Raw genomic sequence first — 17,893 nt, 5'->3', positions numbered from 1 at the left:
TGATTTTTTATTGGGTCCGGGTATAAAAGGAGGTTTAGGGTTTCCAGATATTCGTATTTATAATTGGGCTTGTTTATTACGACATATAAGGGAATGGGTTCTAGAGGATGATTCATTTACCCCTTTGTCATATGAAAAAGCATTTTTTCAACCTTATCATTTATTATTTTTGATTCAAGTACCAATGTCAAGATTACCAGATTATTTAAAAGGAAATTCTATTTTGATTCCATTAAGATTAGTATGGAATAAATTATTGAAATTTTTGGAATATCATCAAATTGTTACTGATTTTTTGCCTATTCAAGGAAATAGTGATTTTTCTCCGGGTATGACTAATGTTACTTTTAGACATTGGGCAAATAAAGGGATTAAATTTATTGCTCAGCTTTTAGATGAGTCTGGGAGATTGTATAGATTTCCAGAACTTTCCTTAATTGTTGGAAGTGGTCCAGGGGCATTGTATGGATATATGCAAGTACAACATTATATAAATCAAATCATAAGAGGGGGGATATCATTGGGTGTACACGATAAGATTTTAAATTTTTTTAACCAATGTAATGATATTCCTATTTCGGTATCTTTATTACATAAATTGTGGTGGAGTTTGATTCCAGATAGAACATATGACAATATTATACAAAAATGGAGTGCTGAAATGGGAATTCAATTAACACTTCAAGATTTCAGTCAAGCTATTCATCGTTTACCTAAAATTATTACAGGATATATTTGGAGAGAATGTACATATAGAGTTTTACATAGGGCATTTTTTTCACAAATACAAGCATTTCATTTAGGATTAGTAAATTCTTCTATTTGTATCAAATGTGAGAAGGATTCCAATACTTTGTCTCATGCGTTTTGGAAATGTCATCTGATCAAATCTTTCTGGTCTGCCATACTATTATTTTTGGGGTCATTATGGAATTGTCAATTGATTGAATCTCCAAAAGGTGTGTTGTTTGGCAAGGCAGCAGCTTGTGGGGTTTTTGGACATGAAAGATGTATTCTTTTTCAAAAAGCATGTATGATTGGTCATAAATGCATATTACAATATTGGTTACAAAAAGATCCTCCAAATTATTGGCATTGGAGGAATCAATTCCATCGTTTAATTTTATTTGAGGTTTTTGAGGTTCGTAAATTTCCTAAAAGAACACGATTATTTTTAAAAATCTGGGATCCTTATATACAAAAATTATCCTCGAAAGCAAGAAGTTTGATTCTTAATACTTTATATTAGATATAAAAATTAATTTAATTTTTTTAAAAAAAATATTAATTATTTGATGTTTTATGTCACCTTTCGTTCTAGGGTAGGGAGGGAAATTTGAATGATTTTGATATACATATATATGAAGTAATAAGAGGGGATACAGGAATAAATAGTTTAGATATATTAAAATATATGTTGAAGGAATGATAAAATGTTTGTGCAAATGAAAAATGTGATGTAGGAGGATGTTCTTTACAGTTGAATTCATGGTAAAACATTGTTTAATTGAGTTCAAAACTGTTATAAATTAATTGTGCTTAAACAAACTCCTATAATTCTAAACAAAATATATGAATAAGTCTTGTTCAAAAAATTTATTTTGAAGGAATGATAAACATTTATTAGAAGTTAATATGGTCAATTTGAATGTAATGACTATTTTACTGTGTTATATTGTTGTGTATCTATTGCATTCCTTCAATAAAATGTTATAACATAAATAAGGATAAGGGGGGTCGAAAATGGAGGGAATATATTGAGAGCTGTACTAGGTAATTTGGAAAAAATTTATTTTGAAGGAATGATAAACATTTATTAGAAGTTAATATGGTCAATTTGAATGTAATGACTATTTTACTGTGTTATATTGTTGTGTTTCTATTGCATTCCTTCAATAAAATGTTATAACATAAATAAGGATAAGGGGGGTCGAAAATGGAGGGAATATATTGAGAGCTGTACTAGGTAATTTGGAAAAAATTTATTTTGAAGGAATGATAAACATTTATTAGAAATTAATATGGTAAATTTAAATGTAATGATTATTTTACTGCATTATATTGTTATGTATTTATTGCATTTCTTCAATAAAATGTAATAAAGTAAAGTTATTGCGCGCGGCGCAGGTGTCCCTCTGGTCGCGCTCTTCGCATAGGTGCGTCAGCAGACGTCAGAGCGCCGCGACTCGATCGAGCGCGTGCACCTTTCCCGTCATAGAGACGCGCCAGCTGCGGGAAAAGGAACCGGCTTTTTTTCTTCCTCTTCCCCCCCCCCCTGCATGTTGTACTCTACCTCACAGCACAAGGTCCACCGAGGTCACCGGCTGCTGAACGCTCCCCTCTTCCACGGTTTTAAATCTGAATAGGAATAAACGGAGCGCTCCTAACCGAGACGCTCCGTTCTATCTTTTATTATTTTGCGGAAAAGCTAAAAAAAATAATAAATAAATACATGACATCGGTGTCCGCCGAGTCCCCGGTGGTTGTGTTGCCTTTTGCCGTTCCAAGCTTTAGCTTAAGTCCTTCTACAGGCGTCGGGCGGGCGCGAGCCGGCCCTCCTCGCGCCCAACGGTCGAAAACGTTCGATTTCTTGTTTTTGAGGCGCGAGCCGGCGTTCTACGGCACGCGCCCGCCCCGCGCGCTAGCAGCGCCGGGCTCGCGCCGCCTCGAGCCGGGAGCACGATGTGGGCGCTGCTGGCCGCCCTCTCCGTCGCCGCCTTCTTCGCCCTGCTGGACGGCTGGTACTTCGTGCGCGCGGCGCTGCTGCTGCTGCGGCCCCGCCTGCGGCCGGCCGCGCGCGACCTGCTGGCCGAGCACCGCTTCTCGAGCCTGGTGCTGCCTCACGACCTCGACCTGCTGATGCACATGAACAACGCGCGCTACTCGCGCGAGGCCGATCTGTCGCGCTTCGCCCTCCTCAAGTCCGTCGGCCTGCTGGGCGCCTTGCGCGCGCTCCGCGCCGGCATGGTCATGAGCGGCTGCGCCGTGCGCTACCGCCGCTCCCTGCGCCTGCTGCAGCGCTTTCACATCCGCTCGCGCCTCCTCTGCTGGGACGACCGCGCGTTCTACCTGGAGCAGCGCTTCGTCACGCCCGACGACGGCTTCGTGTGCGCCGTGCTGCTCAGCCGCCAGCACGTGCAGGGCAGCAGCCCCGAGAAGATCGTGCAGTTCCTGTGCAAGAGGAAGGTGAGTGCGGCCGCGCTCCGCCGCCAGAGGGCGCAAGGACCAGGCGCGCAAAGCGTTAACGCGGCTTGTTGGTTTCTTTGCTTTTCAAGCAACGCTTCTCCCTCGGCGAATATAAAATAAGGGGGGTTGAGAGATATAAAAATTTATTTTGAAGGAATGATAAACATTTATTAGAAGTTAATATGGTCAATTTAAATGTAATGACTATTATCCCAGGACAAGCAGGCAGGTATTCTCACTACTGGGTGATGTCATCCGACAGAGCCCCGATACGGACGTCTCACAAGCATGTCTTGCTTGAAGAAACTTAGAAGTTTCGAGATGCCCGCACCGCGCATGCGCCAGTGCCTTCCCGCCCGATGGACCAGGCGTGTCTCCTCAGTTCTTTTCTTTCCGCAGAGCTGAGAAGTTTTACTTCAATTCTGCGCTGACTGAATTCCCGTTTCATTGCCTTATAATTCCGCGATTTTGGATTTCTTTTCCTCTTTTCGTGTGTTTTCTTTCTTTTATTTTTAAAAAAAAAATTTTTTTTTTCCGGCGAGTCGGCCGGGTCGGCCACGTGGCTCAGGCCCAGCTCCTTCGATCTAGCTACGGAGCTTTTTCGGCCTATGTCCCGGCCAATCACCGGTTTAAAAAAGTGTAGCAAGTGCCAGCGCGCGAATTCGCTGACGGACCCGCATCGACGCTGCCTGCAGTGTCTTGGTCCTGAACATTTCCCGAAATCGTGCCGGCCTTGTTCCACTCTAACAGCACGAGCGTTTAAGCGGCGCTGCCTGTTGTGGGAGTCGATGTTCAAGATGGAAGCTGCTAAAGAACCTTCGGCTTCGACTTCATCGGCCGCTTCGCCTGTCCATGCGAAACCAGCGGCTGCTCCTGCGACTCCGGGCCTTTTGAAGCCGGCTTTGTTTACCCCGACTTCGGCCACGAGTTCGACGTCGGTGACTGTCCCCGTCTCCTCAGCTCAGGTACCGCCTTCCACTATTCCACCTGTGGTCATTAAAGTGCCGAAAGCTGCCAAGCAGAAGCACTCGACCACGAAGGAGCGCGAAGACCGTGCTGGAGGACCCCCTTTCGGTGCGGATCCCTCCATATCGGCTTCGCTGCGGTCCCTGCTGGAAGCTCAGTTTGTCGAGCTCATGCAGACTATGGGGCCCAGATTAATCGCCTCCATCCAGGGTGACCTCCCGGTCCCGGTTCCAGGGGGCGGACCGCCCCCTCCTCCTCGTCGATCGCTCTCATTGCTTGACGAGGAGGAGCGGCGAAGGGCGGCTGGTCCCTCGAGGCGGGCTTCCTTTAGCGATATGCCTCCTTTAGAGCCCATTACGCCTCTGCGCCATCACGGTGCCGTTCCCATGACTGATGATCGAAGTCCTGGGCATAGTAAATCACAGAAATCCATACCAGGCCTGGGCTGCAACACGGGAGGCGGCCTCCATTCTGCCCCTTCGCTCTACCGCTTCCAGTCCCATACATTCACTGGAAGCTTCGGGGGACCATGCGAAGTATAGACGTTCTCGCTCTCCCTCCCGGCACCGGGAGGGACATCGATCCAGACACTCCTCTCGGCACTCCTTGCGCCACACGGAGGTTTCACCACAGAAGAAGCTGCCACGTCTGGGGTACTCCTCATTGGATTTATCTCCCCAGGAGGGGCCGGAGTACGAGGAGCCATCTACCTCTTATTCTCCTTGTCGCTCCCAAGTCTCCCTGGATCCTGAGGCTTCTACTTCCTCCAGTCTGTCTCGGAGGCCAGTACTGGCGGACCAGTTGTCTTTTTCTTCCTTCCTCCGGCAAATGGCGGATGACTTGGATGTGACTTTGGACACTGGGTCTCGGTATTCTAAGGAGTATCTCGACACCATGCACTTGCCTAATCCTCCTGCGGAGTCTCTTCGACTTCCTCTGCATAAATTACTGGATCAAACATTCATGCGATGTTTCGAGACGCCGTACTCCATCCCTGCGGTCCCGAGCAAATTGGATGCAAGATACCGCATTGTTCATCATAAGGGCGCTCAACTCTCTCACCAATCCCTGCTGGTCGAGTCCTCTCTCAAGCGTTCTCATCCCTCCCAGGTCTATGCCTCTGTACCACCGGGATGAGAGGGGAGAACGATGGATAAGTTCGGTAGGAGAATCTACCAGAATTCTATGATGGCGTCTCGAGTGCTCAATTATAATTTCTTTTTTTCTTCATATTTGGAGTTCTTCTTGCCAGTGCTCCGCAAGTTTACTCCTTACATTGATGCTCAGGCTCGATTCGAGTTCGAGGAAGTGGTAGCCTGCCTCTCCCACTACGTCTTCAGCTGATGTAGTCCTCGTACGATGCCTTCGAGCTCTCGGCATGTGCTGCCGCCTGTTCCGTGGCCATGCGTCGATTGGCATGGCTTCGGACAATTGACATGGATCCGAACCTCCAAGACAGACTTGCCAATGTGCCTTGTGCGGGCGCTGATTTATTCGACGAATCCATCGAGACTGTTACCAAGAAACTTTCGGATCATGAAAAGTCTTTTCAATCTATCCTTCGGCCTAAGCCCAAGCCTCAGCAGTCTTGACCTTCTAGACCGCCTTTGATTTATCAGCGGCGTTACACCCCTCGTCTGACTCCTGCTGCGAGACAACCGGCGAAGAGACAGCCTCCCCAGAAGGCTCAGCAGAAACCTCAGCCGCCTGTCTGCACCAAAGGCTACTCAGCCTTTTTGACTCTCTTCCAGGGAGCATAACCGACCTCGTTCTGCATCCCCCTATTTTTTCCATCGGGGGTCGCCTCCATCATTTTTACCATCAATGGGAGGCTATTACCATCGACCTCTGGATCTTTTCCATCGTAAGAGAAGGATACTCTCTTCATTTCCATCGGGTCCCCCCGGACCACCCTCCAAGAGAGTATCCTTCCAACTTAACGCAGACCGCCCTTCTCCTTCAGGAGGCTCAGACTTTGCTTCGGCTTCGGGCCGTCGAGCCGGTCCCGGTGGACCAGCACAACCGGGGGTTTTACTCCCGGTACTTCCTCGTCCCGAAGAAGACGGGCGACCTACGACCCATCCTGGGCCTTCGAGTTCTCAACAAGTTTTTAGTAAAGGAGAGGTTTCGCATGTTGACCCTTGCTTCTCTCTACCCCCTCCTCGAGCGGAACGACTGGTTATGCTCTCTGGATCTCAAGGAGGCCTACACTCACATTCCCATTCATCCGGCCTCCCGCCAGTTCCTCAGATTTCGGGTGGGACATCTACATCTGCAGTATCGAGTGCTTCCTTTCGGCCTGTCCTCGTCTCCCAGAGTCTTCACGAAGTGTCTGGTGGTGGTGGCCGCTGCACTCCGGAACAGGGGTCTTCGGGTATTTCCCTACCTTGACCACGATCTGCTTCCTGCAGAGCTTGGGCTTCGAGATCAACTTCCCCAAATCCCATCTGCAGCCTACCCAGTCCCTTCCCTTCATCGGGGCGGTACTGGACACCATTCAGCTTCGAGCATTCCTTCCTCCTCAGCGCATGGATGCTCTTCTTCATCTCTGCCAGTCTGTATCTTCTCGCCAGTCCATCTCAGCGAGACACATGATGGTCCTCCTGGGCCACATGGCCTCTACAGTTCATGTGACACCCTTTGCCAGGCTCCATCTCAGAATTCCTCAGTGGACCCTAGCTTCTCAATGGACTCAAGTGTCAGACCCGTTGACTCGACACATCATAGTCACTCCTGCTCTTCGGCAGTCTCTACTTTGGTGGATGACCTTTTCGAATCTATCCAGAGGTTTGCTGTTTCACACTCCTCCTCATCAGAAGGTTCTCACAACCGATTCCTCGGCCTATGCCTGGGGGGCTCATCTGGATGGGCTTCGCACTCAGGGATTCTGGACCAGTGCGGACCGCCTCCATCAGATCAATCTTCTGGAGCTCAGAGCAATCTTCTATGCTCTTCAAGCTTTTCAACATCTGCTTCACGACATGGTGGTCCTCATCCGCACAGACAACCAGGTCGCCATGTATTATGTAAACAAGCAGTGGGGCACGGGATCGGCCTCCCTCTGCCAGGAAGCTCTCAGAGTCTGGGATTGGGCAGTTCGCCACAATGCCTTCCTCAAAGCTGTCTACATTCAGGGGAAGGACAATGTCTTGGCAGACAACTTGAGTCGAATCCTCCAGCCTCACGAATGGACTCTCCATTCCAACCCCCTTCATCAGATCTTTGCACAATGGGGGACGCCTCAGATAGACCTCTTTGCGGCTCCCCACAACTTCAAACTGCCTCAGTTTTGCTCCAGGATCTACACTCCTCATCGCCTCGAGGCAGATGCCTTTCTGCTGGATTGGAGGAATGCATTTCCTCCATTTCCTCTCATTCAAAAGACTCTGGTCAAATTGAAATTAGACCAAGCCACCATGATTCTGATAGCTCCTCGGTGGCCCAGACAACCTTGGTTCTCCCTTCTGCTTCAACTCAGCAGCAGGACACCAGTCCTTCTTCCAGTGTTTCCTTCTCTGCTTACTCAACATCAAGGATCACTGCTTCATCCCAACCTGCAGTCTCTCCACCTGACAGCTTGGTTCCTCTTAACGTAACTCCTCACCAGTTTTCTCAAGCGGTGAGGGATGTCTTAGAGGCTTCCAGGAAGCCTGCTACTCGACAATGCTACTCCCAAAAGTGGACTAGATTCTCTTCCTGGTGTATTTCCAATGCCAAGGAGCCTCAGAGAGCTTCCCTATCCTCTGTGTTGGACCTGTCTCAGTCTGGTCTCAAGTCTACATCTATAAGAGTCCACCTGAGTGCTATTGCGGCTTTCCATCAGCCTCTACAAGGGAAACCTCTTTCTGCTCATCCTGTGGTTTCCAGATTTATGAAAGGACTTTTCCATATCAATCCTCCTATCAAACCTCCTCCTGTGGTTTTGGATCTCAATGTCGTCCTTTCTCAACTCATGCAGCCTCCGTTTGAACCTCTCAACAGGGTTCCACTTAAGTATCTCACCTGGAAAGTGGTTTTTCTGGTGGCCCTCACGTCTGCTCGCAGGGTAAGTGAGCTTCAGGCCTTAGTGGCGGATCCACCTTTCACAGTATTCCATCATGACAAGGTGGTCCTCCGCACTCATCCGAAATTCCTGCCTAAAGTGGTCTCTGAATTTCATCTCAACCAATCCATTGTACTTCCAGTATTTTTTCCAAAGCCTCACTCTCATCATGGAGAATCAGCTCTTCACACTCTGGACTGTAAACGTGCTTTGGCTTTCTACCTGGATCGCACCAAGCCACACAGAACTGCTCCCCAACTTTTCGTCTCCTTTGATCCAAACAAGTTGGGACGACCTGTATCGAAGCGCACCATCTCCAACTGGATGGCGGCTTGTATCTCTTTCTGCTATGCCCGGGCTGGATTACCTCTTCCCTGTAAGGTCACAGCCCATAAGGTCAGAGCAATGGCAGCCTCTGTAGCCTTCCTCAGATCGACACCAATTGAGGAGATTTGTAAGGCTGCCACTTGGTCCTCGGTTCATACCTTCACCTCTCATTATTGTCTGGATACTTTCTCCAGACGGGATGGACAGTTTGGTCAAACAGTGTTACAAAATGTATTCTCTTAAGTTGCCAACTCTCCCACCATCCTATTGAGGTTAGCTTGGAGGTCACCCACTAGTGAGAATACCTGCCTGCTTGTCCTGGGATAAAGCAATGATACTTACCGTAACAGTTGTTATCCAGGGACAGCAGGCAGCTATTCTCACGTCCCACCCACCTCCCCTGGGTTGGCTTCTCAGGCTAGCTACCTGAACTGAGGAGACACGCCCGGTCCATCGGGCGGGAGGGCACTGGTGCATGCGCGGTGCGGGCATCTCGAAACTTCTAAGTTTCTTCAAGCAAGACATGCTTGTGAGACGTCCGTATCGGGGCTCTGTCAGATGACATCACCCACTAGTGAGAATAGCTGCCTGCTGTCCCTGGATAACAACTGTTACGGTAAGTAAAATTGCTTTTTACTGTGTTATATTATTATATATTTATTGTATTTCTTCAATAAAATGTTATAAAGTAAGGGAAAAAATTTATTTTGAAGGAATGATACACATTTATTAGAAGCTAATATGATAAATTTAAATGTAAGGATTATTTTACTATATGATATTATTATGTATTTATTGCGTTTCTTCAATAAAATGTTATAAAGTAAAAAACCGCAAATAATATTTGGGCGGTTCTGCCTCTAACCCCAGCTTCCCCCAGCTATTTTAAGCCCTGAAAGCCCCCCCACCCCTTAAGCCTTACTTGGTACATGTTAATGTGCACTTCCCCTTACGTATTCGCAGGGGTTAGGGGCAGAGCCGGCCTGCGAATATTAAAAAACCGTGAATAATATTTGGGCCGGTTCTGCCCCTAACCCCTGCTTCCCCCGGCTATTTTAAGCCCTGAAAGCTCCCTCTTAAGCCTTACCTGGTGGTCTAGCGGGTTTTCAGGCAGGAGCGATCTTCCCGCGCTCCTGCTCTGTGCAGATCGCTCACAGGAAATGGCTACCCCAAAAACCCAGTAGACCAAGGCATAAGGGGGGGTGGCTTACAGGGGCTAAATATAGCATGAAAAATTAAAATGGGTTTAGGGGCTTAAGGATGGGGGGGAGGGGGGGCTTACATGGCTTAAAATAGCCCGAAAAATTAAAACGTGTTTTTTTTTTGTTTTTGTTTTAAATCACAAATAACCAAATCCGCAGATGCTGAAACCATGGATTTGGAGGGGGAAGTGTACCTACTCGCTAGGGTTAGTTTCCTAGAAAATCCTGTGAATGCTGGAACTCCTTGGGGAAATCTGGACACGTGGCTTCACCCCCCAGTTCTGCCCCAGTTTCATCCCGATCCTCTTTTCCTCAAGCTCTGAACCCCATTTGGATGATGCGGTGACTTGACACGCATGCGCATGACGTCACTGCTTTGCATCCGTGTATGAGCAGATGCCCTCCAGTCGCGGGCCCTGAACTAAGTGCCGGGTTGTGAAAAGCTGTCCAGGTGCCTGAAGAGTCCTCTTAAAAAGAGGACATGTCCGGGTAAATCCGAATGTCTGGTAACCCTAGGAATACTGAACCATTGATCCCATGTAGGGTTACCAGATTTCCTCATTATCCCCTCCTTTTTACAAAAGCACGCAAGAGGTTTTTAGTGCCGGCTGGCCCACTGAATACTCTGCGCTGCTCCGACACTCTTAGGAACTCTGTCGGAGCAGCATTCAGCATGTCAGCTGGCGCTAAAAACCTCTTGTGCGGTTTTATAAAAGACGAGAGGTTAAAAAAAAGGACATGTGCCCCAGTCACGCCCTGTTCCACCCCAGCCCCACTCCCACATGAACCTCATCTCTTCTTCCCTGGGCTCGGGGTCGCATCTTGAAGACCTTCGAACAGACTCAGATGTGATGCAATGCTTAGAGGTCCTGAGCTCACGGCCTTCAAAATCCAGACTTTTGGTATCTTAACACCTTAAACTCATCATTTTCTGTACCTGTCTTGAAAAGAAAGGTAACTTTTTATATTGTGCATTTTATAAATGTGTTTTATACACTTTTTTTTTGTAAATGTACAGTATGTAAGCTTCTGGAGTTACAATACTAATGCACGACTCTATGAATATCTTCAACCTTCATGGGAACACACGTTCATTTGCACTTACGCTACACTGTGTATGGCCGTGAATAAGCAAAAATGCCCATGAATAGCGAAAATAGGTTAAACTTTATTTTGTATGAATAAGCAAATCCGTGAATATGGAACACACAGATAGTGAGAACGCACTGTACTTATTTCTATAGCACTGCTAGATGTACATAGCACTGTACATTTAAACATGTAAGAGACATCCATAAGAGCATAAGAATTGCCGCTGCTGGGTCAGACCAGTGGACCATCGTGCCCAGCAGTCCGCTTACGTGTCGGCCCCCAGGTCAAAGACCAGTGATCTAAATGACTCCAGCCTCACCTGCATACGTTCCAGTTTAGCAGGAACTTGTCCAACTTTGTCTTGAATCCCTAGAGTGTGTTTTCCTCTATAACAGACTCCGGAAGAACATTCCAATTTTCTACCACTCTCTGGGTGAAGAAGAACTTCCTTACGTTCGTACGGAATCTATCTCCTTTCAACTTTAGAGAGTGCCTTCTCTTTCTCTCTATCTTGGAGAGGGTGAACAACCTGTCTTTATCTACTAGTCTATTCCCTTCAGTACCTTGAATGTTTCGATCATGTCCCCTCTCAGTCTCCTTTTTTCAAGGGAGAAGAGGCCCAGTTTCTCCAGTCTCTCACTGTACGGCAACTCCTCCAGCCCCTTAACCATTTTAGTCACTCTTCTCTGGACCCTTTAGAATAGTACCGTGTCCTTCTTGATATACGGTGACCAATGCTGGACACAGTAATCAAAGTGAAGGTACACCCTGCTCAATAGAGCTTACAATCTAATTAAAACAAATAGGGGTTAATATGAGTTCTAACAATGTAGATGCAGCAGCTTCTCGTGTGGTTACTGTAGCTTTTGCTCAGTTTTACCACAGGATAGCAATGCAGAAAGGGTTTCAGTGATGGTGTTAACTCATGCTGGAACCTTTACAACAATTGCATTTAAATGTATGAAATGCAGTGCATTTGTTATCTTGCAGTAAGGGGGAGGGAAAACAAACCCTTTGGCTGCGCAGTTACCATGGGGAAATTTACGCCAGGGTCTGTGGCAACATAGAAGGGTTGGTTGAGAGGAGTGGGTGTCTACTAGCATAAGAACAATAGCCTTACTGGATCAGACCAATGGTCCATCTAGTCCATTATCCCGTCTTCACGGAGGCCAATCCAAGTCACAGGTACCTGACAAAAGCACAAATAGTAGCATCATCCCATTTCACCAATCCAGGGCAAGCAGTGGCTTCTCCCATGTCTATCTCAATAGGAGTTCATGGACTTTTCCTCCAAGAACTTGTCCAACCTTTTTTAAAACCAGCTACATTAACCACTCTTACCTCATCCTCTGGCAACACATTCCAGAGCTTAACTATTCCTCTAGTCTTTGTAAAAAGTCGATCCACTTGCACCCATTCTACACCACTCAGGATTTTGTAGACTTTGATCATATCTTCTCTCAGCCATCTTTTTTCCAAGCTGAAGAGCCCTAACCTCTTTAGTCTTTCCTTATACAAAAGGCGTTCCGTCTCCTTTATCATCTTGGTCGCTCTTCTTGAACCTTTTCTAGTGCCACTATATCTTTTTTGAGATAAAGAGACCAGAACTGAACGCAATACTCAAGGTCAGGTTGCACCATTGAGCGATACAGAGGCATTATAACATTCTTAGTCTTGCTTGCCATCCCTTTTCTAATAATTCCTAGCATTTTGTTTGCTTTCTTGGTCGCCGCCACACATTGGACGGAAGGTTTCAGGGTATTGTCCATAATGGCACCCAGATCTTTTCCTTGAGCGCTGACCCCCAAGGTGGACCCTGCCTGGGTGCCTGTATTGGCCCGCCTGGTGGACGACAGATAGGCTTCTGATGCAGGTGCGGCTCATGAGAGGAGCCACGGCGGTGACTTTGAACTTAAAAATAACTTCGGCAAGGGACTGTAAGGGAGCCAGCCAGACCACGGGCCGTGCTATGTTAAACGGAGTGAGGTCGGGAGGGGGGAGTCACCTCCGTGCGTCCCTGCTACAGGTGCCTCCGCATTCACAGAAGAAACCACCGCTGACTCCTACTGCGCATGCGAAGCTACAGAGCATGGATCACACAGGTAGGAGTGCGCATGCACGCTTTATTATTAGTGATTAAGATGTGAAGAAAATTTGAACTGAAGGAGGAAGTGCATAAAGAGAGTTGTTGGCTGACTTGAAAGATTATAAACATACTGAAGAGGCAGTAGATAGTGACTGTGACTGGGAGGTAACCAGTGAGGAAGAATTAGGAGAGTAGCGTTTATAGCTTTTCTCTGACTTTCTTCCTTTTCTCTTTCCTTTAGGTGGAGTCGCCTGAGTTCCCCGAGGAAGTGAAGCACTGGATCAACTACAATGAAACCAGTAGCCAGAAGCTAAGGGCTGAAAGTGGCATTGGCATTAGCAAAGACTCTAAAAATCAGTAAATACATCAAGCGTCCTCTCGTCAGGATCCGCTGGATACCGATATGTCCTAGTGCCTAGCAGTCCATGTTTTGAGCTTGACATCCCTTCACTCCCCTCTGTTGTACTTTAAGACCATCTTTCTACTCTTTCCTAGAGTTTTGCTTGCACTGTAGTGGGAAAGCAAGTTCTAGAGTTTGTGTTGACTTGGAGAGATTTTCCATTGTGCTGATTATAAAAGACAGAATCTACTTTTTAACAGAGAAAAGTCTAGGCTCAGATAATATACTGTATGTAAGAGAAAAAAAATGGTAGGGCTATGAACTATCATTTATTTCGGTATAGAGGGGTTTAAGCCATACAATTAAGAACAGAAGAAACCTTTAGGGTAATTTATTTACTTTTTTGTGGAGGTGATGGTACCATTCTAGGTCTGTAGGTATGTGTCAAGGCTTTGTTTTGTTGAAAGATCTTGGATCGGGGGACAAGGTTGCCTCCTCATGTTTTCACATGAGCAAAGCTTCCGCGCACAGTTATACCCCAGATACCTAAGTAGTTTGAATCAAATAATGAACAAGGCCCTAAAAGTACCCTTATTGAACTGAGTATTTGTTGAGTACTTTTATATTGATGGCTGCAATTGTCCGGGCCTTGCTCCGTCTGACTAAGTGGCACCGACTTTGTAGCCATCTGCTGTGGCTATCTTCAGAGCATTATTTTGATTAATCTGAGCCTCATGCTCAGCCCTAAAGGATCAAGTTAAAATATTACCCCATCTTCAAACTGTGCGAAAATACGTAACAGTGCAAATCGATGGATTTCATTTTCTGTAGCCACAAATTTAGGGTTTTCAGACATTTAGGGAGGGAGTTTATGAACTTGTAGTAAAATAACCATCTTAATGGTAGCTCAAGTTGGGCTAATTTAGCACACCGTCTTGCTGCACAAAATGGGAACTTGCGCTAAATAACCTGTCGTTAACTTACAGTAACTGGGTACATGGCTTGTTAGAAAAGGGCTCTCCTCATTCTTACGTGAAGTACCCACAGACTTCCAAAGAAAAAGACGGGGGGGGGGGGGGGCATTCCAGGAGACATGGGGAGGACAGGGTAGGGAAATAAGGCAGTTTTTGCATGTAGAAAAAGCCTGTCCAAAGAGCACAGTTACTTTGTAACGGTCAGCAATATTCAAAGGGAGCCTTCCTGGTTTAATTTCACTTTAGAGAATTAGAAATGTCTGAAAATAAGTGTGCTCTGGCTATTTTGCACAAATTGATTGAAAAATTCCCAAGTCTGCAGCATTGCATTCAAGGTTGCTGGACCAAATGCAGCATGCCTGAAATATTTTTGGAGACTGTATAATTCTCTAGAACTGTTTGCGATTTTGGACATAAATATTTCACACAGAAGGCCCCATTTAAATGTTGTATAAATTTAGGGTTCCTTTTACTAAGGCCCACTAGCCGTTTTGGCGTGCACTAAACCAGCTAGTGCGCCTTAGGAAAAGGACCCCTTAATCTCTGGGATTTGCACAAAATAGTGATTTAAGTATGGTCTTCCTAATGAACTACTTTCCAACTTTTGGGCTTTGATCAGCTGTTTGCCACAATTTTGTCTTGCCAGCTACTCATGCACAGCTATTTGAAGTTCATTTATTATTCCATATAACACTTACCTCCCACTTTTATGAAGCTGCGTTAGGGTTTTTTATCGCTGCAGCTGATGATAAAAAACCTAATGTGGCTTCTTAAAGAGGGGGAGGGGGGGTTAATAGTGTATTTTAACAAAACTATATGGAATCTCTCAACTCTTCTGTAAAAATCTTTACAATTTATGAATTTTCAGGTGGTGAAAAGTTATTGGTTAGCCCATACCTGAAATTTGCAGTTCCATCTTTCTGGAACTAGGAAAAGCAGAAGAAAACGCATAGACTATCCAGCATTTTGACCAAACCTTAAAATCTTTGTGTTATCAAATTTTGCAAGGAGCATCACTTTTTATTATCATATCACTTATCATATATTTTAATAAAATCATCCCCCCCCCCATTTTTTTTTTTTTTTTTTAAACCAAGCCGTATGGCAAAAGCCCCAAAGCCCTTTAAATATCTATGGGCTTCGGGATAGTTACCGAAGTGGCAGCCACTAGAGAAATGTGCAAAAGAGCTCAGAAATGTCTTGACAATTTAGAAATAGTGCAGATAATGTCCAAGATATACCGTATTTTTTGCACCATAAGACGCACCTGTCCATAAGACGCACTTTAGATTTAGAGGAAAACAAGAAAAATACATTCTGGACCAAATTGTGCACCCAGCCTCCCTCACTCCCTGTCAGGCTCTGCACCCAACCCTACACTCCTTGCCAGGCTCTGCACCCTGTCCCCCCCCTCTTCCCTGACCTGTAACTTGCCACCCCCCTCGCCTCTGGCGTTCTAGTGGTAGGCTGGGACAGGGGGGCTCCATCCCAGCCGAGTAACAGGTTTTTTTCTCCTCTCTCCCCCCCCCCCCACCTCCTCCTGGTACCTTTTTAAAACACTGCCTGCCCTTTAAAAACACGGCCCGCCTGCCAGCCCTGTTAAAACACCCCCGCTGGCCCTTCCTTCCTTTTAAACCCACCCACCCCCGCCCCTTAGAACCTTTTTAAACACTCCTTAAGCCTGGTGCTCCAGCGGTGTATGGGCCGGCAGGAACGTGCTTTCTGCACCGCTGCCTGGGCCCGCCCCACTTTCAGAATGCAGTCAGTGTGTGCTGATTTAGGACTATTGCGGGACTCTTGAACATCTCGAGGTAAGCTATTTTAAACTGTGGTTGCCACAGCTTAAAAAAGCCCATTAGGGCCCTTTTTACAAAGCTGCGGTAGTGATTTCTGCATGGCAAATGTGACACAGCCCATTCAGTTCTTATGGGCAGTGTCACATTTGCTGCGCCAGAACTTATTACCGCGGTTTTGTAAAAGAGGACCTTACTTTTTACAGTTGACCCTAACTAAGGTCAATAATTTTTTGAAAAAATAATGATTTTTGAAAAGTTTTTCTGTTTGGGGAGGGTGAGAAGGGGAATATAAGATTCTGCGTTTATTTATGGTTTGTTTTCAGTGCAATAGAACACATCCCGCTCCTATTCCAAAGGGTTTCATAACAGGTAGGAAACATTGTGTACAATCAAAGGTATTCTGGTTTTTCTTGAGCTATAGAATCTGGCCAGAAGCTTGTGAAATGCTTGAGGTTTTTTTCTCCTCACTAAAAACAAGACAAGTTCTGTTTTTAGCCTGTGCTATGCTTTTGTAGACCAATTTTTGTTTATTGAAAATTGACATTGATGAATGGGGATCAGCACTTTGGTGAACAGACTTGGAGTTTACTTATTGTGAAGTAGGAAAGTATTGTTTATAGAGTTTGTGGTCTCAGCAGACCTTAATTGTACTGTATGCTATTCAGCTGGAACCGTGGCAGAAAGCTGGATCTTTGCTTTGGTTCTTTGTTAAAAGGGCTCAGATATATTCAGAATACACTCTGCGTTTTAGATTTATTTATTTATTTATTTTTTCTAGACCAGGGTTGCCCAAGTCCGGTCCTCGAGATCTACTGGCAGGCCAGGTTTTCAGGATATCCACAATGAATATGCATGAGAGAGATTTGCCTGCACTGCCTTCTTGGTATGCAAATCTCTCTCTCATGCATATTCATTATGGATGTCCTGAAAACCTGGCCTGCCAGTAGATCTCGTGGACCGGACTTGGCAACCCTGTTCTAGACCACTAAAATTGTCCATCACCTTGTTACTGCTGGCAGCATAGTCTCTGGATTATTAGGTGCAAAATTGTTGGGTTGTTTTTTTTTTACCATCCTCAGTCTTTAAGATCACAGTAACAGGGATTACTAATTGTCCCAATTATGTTCTTGGAGTTCAAATTCTAAGCAGAAAGATTCTGTGTCAAGTCTGAGTATTTGAGATCATTTGCTACTAGATATTAGATTGTTAGTTAACTTGTCTGGCTTCTATTTAAGTCATTGCAGGTTTTGATGTATAGTTTTTGCAAATTCTCCTCCCCTCCCCCCCTTTTTTACAAAGCTGTGTTAGGCTATTTTATCGCCAGCCGTGGCGGTATTAACTGACGCTCGTAGGAATTCTGTGAGTGTCTGCTAATACTGCTGCAGGAGCCCTCTGTTTCTATTGTCAAGCATGTTGCATTTGTAAAGGTGCAAATTACTCTGTCAACTGTTTAGAACAGTGTCCCGCAAACTTTCTCGAGCCGCGGCACACCGAAGGTAGTGGCCGCGGTTCGAGGCACCCGGAAGTGCGCAGATGTCGCCGTGATGACATCATGTGTATGTGTGATGTCATCACGTCGATGGCCGTGCATTTGCGAAGGCCCTCCAGAAAGGCCCTGAGACGCCAGTGGGGGGTGCTAGCAGGGAAAGAGGGCCGGATAGGAGAGGCACTTGCTCCCACTCATTGCCTACTGGATGTACCTTGCCACAAGAGGTACATCCTGCAGGCAGTGAGCCGGCGCCTCTCATCATCCCCAGTGTGCCGCGGCACACCTGAAATCTCAGGAGGCAGCACACAGTTTGCGATACACTGGTTTAGAACTACTAGCAATTAAGGAGGACACAAATATTTATTTATTTATGTATTTATTTATTTATTTATT

General features: G+C 46.0%; 1 protein-coding gene across 1 annotated transcript; it reads left to right on the top strand.

Moving 5' to 3' along the window:
* Positions 1-2,177: 2,177 nt before the first annotated feature.
* On the top strand, positions 2,178-16,805 carry THEM6 (thioesterase superfamily member 6). Its single transcript, XM_033929605.1, has 2 exons — positions 2,178-3,186; positions 13,143-16,805. The coding sequence occupies exons 1-2, from the start codon at positions 2,683-2,685 to the stop codon at positions 13,260-13,262; spliced, it is 624 nt and encodes a 207-aa protein (XP_033785496.1). The 5' UTR covers positions 2,178-2,682; the 3' UTR covers positions 13,263-16,805.
* The last annotated feature ends 1,088 nt before the right edge of the window (positions 16,806-17,893 follow it).

The sequence above is a fragment of the Geotrypetes seraphini genome, chromosome 2 (genome assembly GCF_902459505.1).
Source record: "Geotrypetes seraphini chromosome 2, aGeoSer1.1, whole genome shotgun sequence".
Lineage (NCBI taxonomy): Eukaryota > Metazoa > Chordata > Amphibia > Gymnophiona > Dermophiidae > Geotrypetes > Geotrypetes seraphini.
Note: the sequence above shows the minus strand (reverse complement) of the source record. Positions and strands in the feature narration are given on the sequence as shown.

Coding starts and splice junctions, on each gene's coding strand:
- THEM6 (XM_033929605.1), top strand. CDS start 2,683: ATGTGGGCGCTGCTGGCCGCCCTCTCCGTCGCCGCCTTCTTCGCCCTG. Junction 3,187..13,142: donor AGTTCCTGTGCAAGAGGAAG/GTGAGTGCGGCC, acceptor TCTTTCCTTTAG/GTGGAGTCGCCTGAGTTCCC.